Here is a 13,010-nt window from a genome sequence, read left to right as displayed (position 1 = left end):
TGTATTCAGCCAACCGTATCAAGTTTAAAAAGAACAAGAGTAACAGCAGGGCAGTTATTTTTCTATTTTATTATAACAATATTGTATAAAATCAATAGGGTTTTTCCACAATCAGTGCACCTGATTCTATCGTCTAAATAACTGCTCTGTATCCACATACACTCAGCTATCATAAACCCCTGATAATGAAGGCACTCCACGTTCTGGTTTTTCAGTCAAGCCTTAAGGCTTTTGTTTAGGTTACTATATTGTAAGCATGCAGCTACTGTATGTCTGACCACAGATCATTTTATTTGGCTTTCTAGACACAGTCTTTATGATACTGGTCCCACAGGCTGCTGGACTGGAGGTGGAGAGAGACTTGCAGAAAAGAGTCACTGCTGTGTCATACTCAGGATCTGGAGGAGCAAATGCTGCACCTCTTCATCCATACGGCCCTGTTTGGAAAAAAGAGCAGAACCACAACGCTCATAAGCGGCAGTGGGATGTAGTTAAATAGCCTACTGCTTGATGCCACTTCATACACTGCTCGAAAAAATAAGAGGAGCACTTATAAATCATAGTATATCATCAAGTCAATTCAGCTTCTGAACTTCTAAATATTGGTCAGTTAAATAAAAAGGGGCTGATAACATCAGATCAACATCACCTGACATCAGGTACAGTAGAGGGGCAACAATGAGACAACCCCCAAAACAGGAATGGTTTAACAGGCGGAGGTCACTGACATTATTCCCTCCTCGTCTTTCCTGACTGTTGAACTGATTCCTGGATCCCACTGAGGTTACATGGGCAGTCCAGCTCCTCCACGATGACAAATCAGTCAACGAGACAGGCAGTTACTGTAGAAGAGCTGGACAGGGCTGTGGCAGGTCCTCAACCCATCCCAGGGAGGAACAAGAATAAGCACTGCCAGAGTCCTTCAAAATGACCTCCAGCAGATCACTGGAGGTCTGGAGGAGCCATGGAGAATGTTATGCTGCCTGAAGATACCTCTGGACACCAGGCATGCCCCAATGTGTAACTATACATACAAGCCCATGGAGGCCATACAAACTATTGTGGCTGGGCTACTGGAATGACATTTCAGCAAAATGTCTAGACCATCAAAATATGTGGCATCCTTTCCTTCCTAACACGTTACCTCATCCATATCAGTATAACCAGCACAAACCTCTGACTTTCCTGGCACACTCACCAGTGCTAGAGGAAAGAGACAACAGCTGCTAATTAGCCATTAAGCAAGCCTATCCCATTTTAAGAGACACCTGGAAGCTTCTAGAGCCACTACCTTACCCTAAAAGCATTAACTGTAAGCAGCTCATTGGTCAGCTGTTTCCAGTAAGCTATAACACACTGGAATAACATATGTCTACATCTTAGTTTTGGAATACAATCAAGCTAATGGAATGAGAGAGCGAGGTGAGCCCCTTTGTCCTGCATCTTTCCTGAGATTTCCCTCAAAAACAAGGAAATAGTCAAGACCGTAGTGGTTTACTTCTACAATAATTGCTGAGGTGTGACCTGGAGCAACCCAAACCACTGATCAGGAATATCCTATTGCCATTTTTAATATATGTTAATGTGCATATGTTCATCTGACCTGTACAGCTGCCAGTAAATGGGAACGGTATACAGTCACCACTTGTTTGTGCTTTCGCTCCCAGTCCTGCAAAAAATAATATTAGCATCATGTTAAAATCCAGGATCTATAGTGATCTTTTCTGTAGATAATATAAAGTGATATGTGGCTTCTTTCCCTACTGTCAATTCCTTCCTTACCTGGAGCTGTTGGGTGAGTATTCCAATCCTGTTCTGCAGTGCCATTTGCTGTCCAGGATTACCTTGATGGGTAGATGAGGAGGAGGACGTGATGCCAAGAGGAGGTGAGAGAGCTCCCAGAGCTTCTTTTAGACGGAACACTTCTTTTGACAGCTCTGTTATCTGCAAAAACGAGCATCCCAACACATGAGTTTGTAAATCTTGTACTTTAACAGCAATTATCAGAACTGTCTACGAGGTCTCTCACCTTGCGGTCCTTCTCTTTGACCAGGCCTTGGGACTCCTGGATACCCTTGTGGAGCTCCTGGATGTGGCTGGACTGGGCCTTTAGTTCTGCAAGCTGCTGCTGGACTGTGGCCAGCTGGGACTCTGCAACCTGCCGCTCACTCTTGTTAAACAGCGCCTCCCTCTGCACCTGGAACACCTAGACGGTAAAACCACGTGCCACACTATAAAAATCCCATTTTAGATACTTTTTCCTTCTATCAAAGTGGAGGTAAAACCAAAAGCAAATATTGAAGGCACATAGTTGGGCCATACAGTGTTGCAATAATTAAAAAAAAAACAAACAAACAGAAACACATGCTAGCAGGAAAACCTTATTTTGGATTCAGTGGGCCCTTCTTTTGAATGTAGGCCAGTCAAATACACTACACACACACATACACTAGACCTGTTTTATGTGTTTTGCTTTATACCGTTAGACGTTTATCACAGCAGACTTTTTGACATATCATAGGAGCAGATGCACAGGTTTATTAAAGCTGACTACTTCCACCCATCAGTAATGTTATTAATCCCACCCGTGCTGCTCCTGCTGTGACAAACCAAATATCTGCAGTGATAAAAGATAAAAGTCTGTTTTGAAGAATTCTCGCCTCCTTTTCTATTTCACAAGCCATCTAACATTGTGACATGTTATGCCACGTCATATGTCCTGATTTAGTGAATGAACGTTACATGAATCATTAATATACTCTTTGGATTTGTTTTTGTTGTTGTGCTGAAACACCTTTTACTCTCAGCAGCAGTCAGTTTTAAGATAGCATTTCTTTGTGACAAGGCCCCTGAATGACCTTTATGTTACCCAGTTTATCAAGTAGAGTATTTACTGTTCATCTGAATAACATAACACAGGCTAAAGGAACATTTTGAGCTCTAACCCAGCACTGGATCAGTACATCAGTAGGCACATACGCAGTGGAGTCAATAAAACAGAAAAGGGCACTGACGAGGGAAAGTCATAGACATACTGTATGAATAATGTAGAAGCATGAAAGAGGCCTTCATGGAACACAGCTCACTTTGTGGCAGACACAATAACATCTAATTTGGCTTTAATGGCATTTGAAAAGATTGAAGGCAGACAAAGTAACATGCACCCCCCCTCCCACACACACACACATACACACACACACCACTTGTGAAGACATACACACACCTCAGTGCAGGTCTTCTCATGTTTTCGAGTGAGGTCATTGAAACGAGCTGTGATGGCGTTGATCTCAGCCTGCAAAGAGAGCCGCAGGGCCTCATGGTCCTCCTTAGAGATCAGACCCTGTTCCGCGGCCTTCAGGGATTTTAGTTCTCTCAACTCCATCTCCTTCTCAGTCAGAGCGTCCTGAGCTGCTGCTGCATTACTCTCACTGGCCTGCAGGGCAGCCTGAGGGACAAGAAACTCAGATCAGTTAGGACTTTGGTTTCATGCTGAATGTTCATTGTTAACCTACAAAGCATGCTCTTAAATGACATAGAAATACAATGATTATTATTTAAATAACTGCATAGCTTATTTTATTACTGTATCTATGTGATCTACTACAGTATGTGTATCTCAATTGCTAAAGCTAACTAGAACTCTTATCAATAGTATCCTGTATTTCATCTCATTTATTGATTAATCATGAAATTCATAAAAAAATGCCACAGCTCCATTACTTTGCTGTGATAATTGTTGTGATAATATTTGGTAATCCCTGCTGACCTTGATTTTCTCATGTTCCTCTTTGGAAATGGCGTCCTGCATGTCCTGCAGTTTGGCTTCTAGTTTGGCGGTCTGCTCCTCAGCATGGCCCCGAAGGGTCTTCTCCTCTTGGAGCTCCTGCAGTGTCTGAGCTAGCTGCTCTGACACCGCAGACAGCGCCTCCTTATGTTTTGAAAGAGGCACGGCGTCTTTCAGCTGCAGGGCGTCCTGTGCCCGGCCCTCCCGCTCTGCACATAGGCAGTCCAGAGCCTGGGCTGCTTCCTGCCTGGCCACCTCCAGTTCTTCTCTCACTGCTGCCAAAGTGCGCCTGGAGTGCTCTGATTGGACAAAGGTGCGACCCATCACAACATGATCAAATGGTGCAGGAATGTCAACTAAATACAATGGTTTTATATTCAGAAAAACTGCACACCTGATACGACTGAGGGCTCTGAGCTCTCAGAATGCTCTTCCTCCTCCTCTTCCTCCTCCTCCTCATCACCACGTAGAGGGGGTCTGAGTCTCTCCAGCTCCAGGAGGGCATCGTTGAGCCTTCTAGCCACATCCGCCCTTTCCCTTGCCAGCTGCTCACACTGGAGGCCCAGAGCCACCTGTACCTCCTCTAATTCAGATCGAGGGACACACTTTCTCAGCTCTCCCTCTAGCTCACCCAATCGCTCCTGAAGACGGCGGACGTGATCTCCATCTCCTGCTGCTCCTCCCTCTTTCCCGGACGTCCTGCTCTCTGCCAGCGCTGCCTCCAACTCAGCAACTTTGCCACGTAGACTCTTCACTGTTTCTGAATCTCCTCTTTTGTCTTCTTTCTCCCCTTCCTCTTTCATCGACTCTTTCTGGGCCAGAGCAGCCTGGAGTTCCTTTACTTTCTCCGTCAGCTGTTTGATTGTGTCACTGTCCTGGCTGCTCTGACCCCCAGCCTCGCCCTGTCTCTTAACAAGCTCCTCCTCTAACTCCGTCACCCTGGCTCTCAGCTGCTGTGCCTCCTGGCTTGGACCCTCCTCTGCAGCCCCTGCACCTGCTGCGGGAATATCTCCTTCACCACACTCCACAGAAAGCACCCCGAGGCGCATCTGCTCCTTTAGCTCCTCGAGTTCAGACTGGGCAGAGGCCAGCTGCTCCTCCAGCCCACGCAGCTTCTCCTTCAGAGCTTCTGTACTCTCTGCATCTGCAGCTCCTTCCTGAGACTTGGCATCACTTCTACAAAACGAGACAAGGAGTATGAAGCAATTTCTCAATAAAATTCAAGAGGCCCATGTAACAGTAAGCATGTCTAGCACCATATCAGGCAGATCATTCATTATGTTGCACAGGGATGAAATTACACAAATGTCACGCACCTAACGATCATAAATAGGTTGTAAGACGTCGTAAAAAGCTGAACAAGCATGACTCACATGAGCCAAAGATAACGTCCTTAAATTACACCCAAACAACACTTTTCTTATTCTTGGGAGATTTTGTTTGATAAACATATTATACAAATTATAATATAATTATAATCAATTGCAAAAACAGAAGTTAATTCATCATTTCACTTTGACGACAGTTTCAGCATTACAGTATAGTGCAGTTTACTTTTGCACACACATATTCTGGGATTTATTTAAATAAAACAATAAGCAGCAAAGCCATGATACCATGTGTATACATCTTGCACACAAGCCTGCTCAGCCTCTACATTACTACATTTTTTAAATGCTCAGTAGTAGTAAAACGTTACTTATAGAGGTTGAAGAATTGAATGTGAACTGCAACAGTTACTCCAGTTTATTTTTTAAATTAAAAAGGAATAAATCTTACTGCTCCTTTGCCAAACTGGAGGCCTCATCCGAAGCTTGGGCTTGAGAGAAGCGTTCCTGTAGGGATTCATACTCTTTTCTGAGGGTCTCATACTGGACAATGGGGACAAAGTCCGAAGTGGAGGTCTGCATGTCTGTGTCGTCCTTCTCGAACATCTCCAGCATCTGCACACAACACAGGTGAAATGATCACACTTTTCAGTAACATGCCTTGTACTGTTTTTTAGGCAACTGCTAGATTTGATAAGATCTCACACAACTACTGAGTAACGTCTGTTATCAGAGTAAACAAGTTATTTTGGTAACAGTGGACAAGGCGTGTACAATGAAGTGCAAGCGAGTGCTTTTGTAACATGGCAGAGAAACATAAAAAAGCGGACCTTTGCATGGGTCAAGCACCAAAACAGTTCATCTATCGTTTCATTACAGTTCCCTTCCTGCCAGGGAAATTCTTTCAATCCCCATATCCCCAGATAACACTGATGACATTAACCCAGGTTAATTCGTCAGACAGGACAGTTTCCTCTACATACCTAGATAACGTACAAATGTTTTCATGAGCTTAAAATGTACCTTTATGTCTAAAACAGATACAACTTCTTTGAAAGAAATGATCTCACTAGGAGTTACAGAACAGCAGGAGGTTTTGGTGCTAGTTTACGACTGTCACGGACTCTATCTCTATGCCCTCGTTTCTAACTCTACTTCTTCCCTGTCTGACCCTTTTGCACACATCAGGGCTGATGTGGCGAAACTCTTGGCCTGGATCCGTGCTAGTCATTGGTGAATGAACAACCACAGCATAACAGACTACTTCAAACAAACCTCAGTTCTAAATAACTCTGCTTACTTCAACCGGCATGACCCAGTTGGTTGGGAATGTCTACAAAATGCCATCATGTCTGCATCTGATGCTGTTTTATTTATACCTGCATGTACACATACTGTCTCGGTGCATTAGTGTACCACGGCCCTAGGGTTTAAGTGGTCATGACTAATGCTTGCGTCAGGGACACTCAGCCCTCTGCAGGGGAACCATTTAATAATCACTTCACAATCGATATAATCTTGTTAAAGACTCTTGTTAACACTGTGCGTGGGTAAGAGAGAGAGAGACTAGGTATATCTGTGTGCTTTAATACGGCACATATTGAATGACTGAGCATCTGTTCCGTGTGTGAGTAGGTGTTCATACATTATTTGCGTGTTTGTGCATTTGTGTTGTTTGGCCTTACCTGCACTTTAAGGACCAGTTCAGAGTTCTGTGAGGTAAGTTCCTCTATTTGTTTACGCAGCTCAGCAACAGTTCCTGGGTCTGCAGGGGCAGGAGAGGGGCTGGCTGCGTCAGTGTCTGTTTGAGAAGTGGCCTCATCCTGAGCAGGGGAGGCTCTGGAGCGCTTAGAGAGCAGCTTTTCTAGAAGGAGAGGTTCAACAGAAACCAGAACGAGAATAAATCGGCGCACTCATGCACACACGCATGGATGTACAAGTGTGCTCTGTGTGAAATGGGAAAGTTCACAAATACATGGTTCGCATACCTGGGAAGTCCAACATTTCATCCATGTCCTCAGAGTCACTGGCTCCAATACCATGGGCCCCCTTGAGCTCCTCAAGCAGCTTATCTCTCTCTGCCTCTGCTTCCTCTAGACGCTGCTTCAGTTTGGACAACTAGTGCATGGACACACATTCAGCTAGGCTATAAGTCGCAGTATCTTAGTTTAACAATAAATAAATAAATATATACATTAGGGGTCATAGTCATAGACTAGTCTGCTAGTCAGTTTGTCAACTTCAGTGCTGTGCCATGATGCTTTAAGCCCGTGAAAGTACCGTGAAAATATGTAAGTCAATTCTAAAATACAACAAAAGCACTATTGCAATGCACACTCAACTGAAAAGACATCCTCTAACGCTAGCAGAGCAACCGTCCAAATCCTCTCAACACCAGTTAATTAACAATTTCACCAAAAGTCCTTCCCTAACACAGAGAGAAGAAGGCTGCACCATCCCATCTTACAACACACTGTGGGGTACTATTAATTACTACTCATGGTGCTGAGTTGTTTTAATATAGACTATACATATCTACACTGAGCGTTAATTTAGCGCATTAGCCGTCTGTTCTTAGCGTATGTATTCAGGTTAGGAATATAGATTTCACTGTATTACTTTTGAATGTGTTTTTATTGGTGACGTCATCAGAGGCTAGTCGGTGTCGACTGTCGACTTTAAAAATTCTGAAATTGTGCAACCCCTGGTATGCACACAGAGCTCTATCAATAGAGTTCAGACTGAATGAATGAGCCCAGTGCAGACAAACATAGTAGTGAGAATAGTTTAGTACCTCCTCCATTGCGGACAGAGCACTCTGTTGCTGCTGCTCCAAGGTTTTGATCTTCTGCAGCAGACGGCCTCTCTCCAGACGCAGTCGACGGATCTCCTCAAACACTTCCTCATCTTCTGCCTTAAAAATATAACCACAAAAAACGATCAAGTAATGTGAAGGGAAAACAGCCACTACAGCTGAACAAAACACTAAACTAACAGTGCTAACCTGGGCTGATTGCTGGGATTCTGGAGGCTGGGGAGAGGGAGACTGGGACTGCTGGGGCTCAGGGGACTGGGCAGGAGGAGCTGGACTTTGAGGTAGTGGAGAGGGGGGCAAACCCTGGATCTTTGTGATGAGAGGAGAAATAAAATTGGTGTTAAAGAGATGATAGCGTCGTGTTAATCTTTTGCAAAACAATACTTCAAGAAAATCACTCTCAGATTTTCACAGCTCAGACGTCGCTTCATGTTTGAGGTACAGATACTGCATATGCTTCTTACAGTACCTGAAGAGGGGAGCGAGGCGGCGGAGGAGCTTTCCGTTTGCGGGGGGTAGTCCCCCCTTGCACTGATGAGGCGCCAGAGGGGATATGTGTAGGCTACATGTGGATGGGAGGGGGGGGGGGTCATAGACAAGCAGAGATCAAGCTCAACTTAAAATGGAAAATGGAGGAAACCAAGATAAGACAGGGGTCAGCAACAAAGGGGAAAGAAAGACCAACAAAGAGAAAGCAGCACACAAAAACAATGACCTCATATTGGAAAACGTGCACAATATGATCGGCCAACGTGAACCATGAGCTCATTGATGGAGGGAGTGATGCAACACACAGCTATGCATTACCTCCTCGCCTGCGCCCTCAGATGCTGCGTTCGCATAGAGAAAGAGACATAATGTAAAACACCTCTTCAGCAAGGAGGTTCAGCAGACAACCTGAAGCTCTTATAAATACAGTATGTGGACTTTCCATTTGCTTTTTAATCAGCCTTCATACAGTAATTGCCATTGCAAATCTTATTTTCTATTAATACAGTATGAACTTTATTGGTCAGGCATCACGTGAGGACCGAATCCTCTGCTTCATCTTTCGTGACCAGCCACACATCTGTTTTTCATATATCAGCAAAGTCTTTGTTGGGAGATAAAAGTAGAACAACCCTTTGGCTCAGTTTTTTTTTTAAACCCCACTTTACAATCACACCCAGCTGTCCTCCTCATCCACTTCCTCCTGCTATAGTCACTTCCTGGGGGAGCAGTGCAGTAAGAAAGCAGAAGCCATACAATAGGTCTGATGATCAGTGTGATGCTGCTGATGTGTGTTTTATAAAAAGCTGACACTTCACATGAAAAAATAGTGTTGTCCAAAGCTGTTTTAGTCATGATTTAACAGAACTAACTAAACAGGATTGTCAATAATTTGATCACAAAGGCCAACAGAGCTGGGCTAGTTAGAAAGACTTCATGAAATCTCCAAGCAAAGGCAATAATAAAGACTGGATACTGTACCTGGAGGTACTCCGTCCTGCAACATCTGCGTGATGCGTTGGTTACCGGTGGTTGCACTGTAGTCGCTAGCTTTGTGTCCAAGGGAGTCAACCAGCTGTGTGTTAGCACCGCCTCTCAGCAGGACGGCTACGGTCTCAGCACTGTCACTCTCACAGGCCACCATCAATGCAGACCTGTGACCCCCAGGCACAATATAAAGTTACAACACGATGACACAACATTAGCCAACTACACAACCGCAAATTACTGATGAAGAAAAGTAAGAATAACACGGGTATGTGCAAAGACAATTCATTAGACAAGCATCTCTCTATGGCCAAACAGAAAGCTGATTCTCCCAGATGGATGTCCTCTATTCCTCCAAAACTCCAAGTACTCCAAACTACTGTTTAATGCCTTATCTTCTGAGAATGAAATGGGCAAGGGGCGGCAGAGAAAATCTCTCGGAGATTATCAGTTTAAATTCAGTACCTTCCTTGGTTGTCCTGTATGTTTCCATTGGCACCTCGACCCAACAGAAAGACACACAGCTCTGCTCTGCTCATCTGGGCTGCTAGGATCAGAGGAGTGACCCCGTCCTGATAGAAACCATGCAAACATGATGAAGCAACAATATATTGAATAGTCGACTGAATAATAATGTACATTGTACTTGAAAAATTTTAATTGCATTCCTCGAACTCACACTGTCCTGGACGTCCAGATTAGCTTTAAAGTCCCACAAGATTTCAGTGCAGGATAAACAGCCACTAACCGCTGGGGGTATAATCACAATCATGGTTATCAAGACTTGACATACAGTCAACTGGATTCCTAAACTTTTTCCAGTCGCTGTAGATTTTGTAGATACTGTTATGGTAAACTGAGATTCAGGGTTGATGCTTAGTTTAAATAATATGTTCAATGGGATCTATTTGCTGAGTTTGCTTTGCTTGACTGCATCGTTTTAATTTTGTTGCATGCTGTAACAGTTACCTGCATGGTGAAGAGGTGTCCTACCAATGCTGTCGGTGCAATCTACAGCCATCCTCTCCTATGAAAAGAAACCAACATGACAGCAAAAAAAAAAATCCCATTTGTAATTAGATCATTTTTAAAAAATATATTTTCCAAACTTTATTCATTGAGAATTTATGTATTAACTATCGCTCTGTTGTACCTGTAACAGCCTCTTTAAACACTCTGGCTGGCCATTTTTGGCTGCAAGGTGAAGTGCGCTGAAGCCTAGAATCAGTCAGTCATAAACATTTACAAACAGGCCATGACACTTACAGGAGAATATATCTGTAAGAATATCTCACCAGCCCCATCAGTGATATTGACGTCTGCTCCATGAGAGATGATTACCTCCAGACAGTCTAGTCGACCTCTGGATGCACAGAGGTGAAACCTGGCAAAAGTGAATGAGAAAAATACAAATGACTCATATTTACATGTTTGATTTCTGAGAATTGTGTACAACTGCTAAGTTTCTCCAGTCAGTTTAGTTGTAGAGTTCATGCTAAACACTCAGTGTTAGGTATATTTGTGTATAATAACTTGTGTAACAATTTCACTAAAACCAATAAAACCTTTGCAACTGAAACACCTCCACTAACAGAACAGCTTCCAACAGTATAAAATTAAAATTAGGTGCCCAACTTACGCCGACTTGCCCTCAGCATCCAGCTTGGTGGGACAGACACCCTTTTTGATAATGAGGACCGACACTTTGTCCAGTTCATTCTGCTCCACAGCCTGCAGGAGCCTCTCATCACTCTTACTCCAGTCCTGACTCTGAGGGGGCCAAGCCAGAGAACAGGTCACTACCCACCAGGTCACCATTGTCCCATGAAAACTGATATCACTCTGCATATCTCAGATGGCTGAGCAATATAAGGAACAAAAATCATTGATTGTACCCACGAAACATGACTTTCCATGAAGATTAAGAGAATACAGCAAACCAATTTTATAAGTTACACAAAACAACTTTTAATACAGATATTACATTACATACAATGTATATTATATCAGAGTTCATATTATGCGCAGCAGTTTTAATTCCTATTCATCTATTGGACAGGAGAGAGGATACCTACTGGCAGCGGCAGCAGGCTGAGACACGGACAGAACCGCTTCATCAGGCTAAAAACAGGCTGCTGAGGATCCATTCGGCTAGCCGGGCATCACACACAACTACAGCTACAATGTACAGTACAAAGTCCTGCCTGACAACACACACTGCTGCCAGGCTAAATACCAAGCAGACTCGGTTAATTTGGAGGCTAAGATAAGTTTCTGTAAGACATCCTTTAGAGGTCAGAGCAACCGTACATACCACAGTATTTATGCAGTCATCATATCATAGCTCCGGTGAAACGGACCACTTCATCACACATAAATTGTGACCCACACACGCACAGTCAAACGGCTATTTACTGTCCTCCCAGGATCCCTCAGCGCAGTGTACCCTCTCTGTATTCAAAACAACATCCTCTCGTCCCGTTCCAGCTGCTAGCGGGGACATAGCCGGTCCATCCACTGCACCTCACCACCACCTCCCTCCTATCCTCACTGTCCTCCTTTCTCTAACCTAATAATTTCTCTGCAGACTTATTCTCTATAGAGGCTCCCTCCTTCTCTCCATTAGTTTTTGTCAAGTCCTGCACAGTACCCCCCCTCCCAACCCCCAACCCCTCCCGCAGCGTCACAGATCTGTTTCTCTGCAGCTACAGAGCGAGGCCTGTGTGAAGTGAGGACTCAGCACAAGGACGAGAAAAAAGCTGGATAAGCTGCACCCTGCTCTGCAGGTTTGGGTGGACACGAATGATGTGATATCTATCTATCTATCTATCTATCTATCTATCTATCTATCTATCTATCTATCTATCTATTAGTTTATATCAGTGTCTAACATCAATATGCCAGTCTGAACCATGTTATATTTCCTTGTATCAGTTCATGGAAAAAACACAAAAGTTTATACTCACATCAGCATCCTTTTGGATGACAGCAGAAAGGTAGGAATTCTTTGTGAGTCTCTGTGTGCATGTGTGTGTATGTGTGAATAATTGAAGGCTACCTGAGATCTCTGGTTATAGCAGCAGTCTGCAGACTGGCCTGCTCTCCTGCTGCTGCTTGGTGACACCAAATCCCAGTGCCCCCCATTCACACACACACGCAAAAAGCAACCTGGGACCTACGTGAATGACTATTTAATTCAGAGCAGCCGGGCACTGTGATATTAGGTTAAAGGCAAGATAACTTAGGTGTACTCCTTTAAACTACACCCACCTATTAGGATCAGCATGTACAAAGGAAGATGGCTCTTACCTCATTCTTTTTAAACTTTGCTTTCAGACTTTTCATGATGGTGTGATAGCCTCTGTGTCAACAAGAGCACTAGAAACAAGGTAACCAAGAAACACACTTAGAGTCTTCCTCAATGGCCTTACAGGACTGAATTATTCATGACTTATTAACGGTAGGTTCATTAAATGGCATTTAGCATCAAAAACAATCAAAACTGTCTCTGGAGACTTTACTGAATGCAGAGTCTGAATCACCCAAGCACTACGGCACCGGAGGCAATGTATAACTCCCATTTAATAGGAAGAAACCTTGAGCAGAA

The 13,010-nt window shown here is 43.8% G+C and overlaps 1 protein-coding gene across 1 annotated transcript; it reads right to left on the bottom strand.

Moving 5' to 3' along the window:
* Positions 1–50: 50 nt before the first annotated feature.
* Positions 51–12,781, bottom strand: ankrd24 (ankyrin repeat domain 24). Its single transcript, XM_047587966.1, has 21 exons — positions 12,713–12,781; positions 11,043–11,173; positions 10,699–10,787; positions 10,557–10,621; positions 10,373–10,430; positions 10,083–10,153; positions 9,869–9,975; positions 9,398–9,570; positions 8,735–8,757; positions 8,117–8,236; positions 7,907–8,026; positions 7,101–7,230; positions 6,798–6,976; positions 5,564–5,727; positions 4,179–4,960; positions 3,767–4,083; positions 3,224–3,445; positions 2,030–2,206; positions 1,783–1,944; positions 1,604–1,669; positions 51–437 (listed from the first exon to the last, which is right to left on the bottom strand). The coding sequence occupies exons 1-21, from the start codon at positions 12,746–12,748 to the stop codon at positions 375–377; spliced, it is 3,255 nt and encodes a 1,084-aa protein (XP_047443922.1). The 5' UTR covers positions 12,749–12,781; the 3' UTR covers positions 51–374.
* Positions 12,782–13,010: the final 229 nt, after the last annotated feature.

Source organism: Mugil cephalus, chromosome 6 (assembly GCF_022458985.1).
Source record: "Mugil cephalus isolate CIBA_MC_2020 chromosome 6, CIBA_Mcephalus_1.1, whole genome shotgun sequence".
Taxonomy (NCBI): domain Eukaryota; kingdom Metazoa; phylum Chordata; class Actinopteri; order Mugiliformes; family Mugilidae; genus Mugil; species Mugil cephalus.
This window is presented reverse-complemented; position numbering and strand designations above follow the sequence as displayed.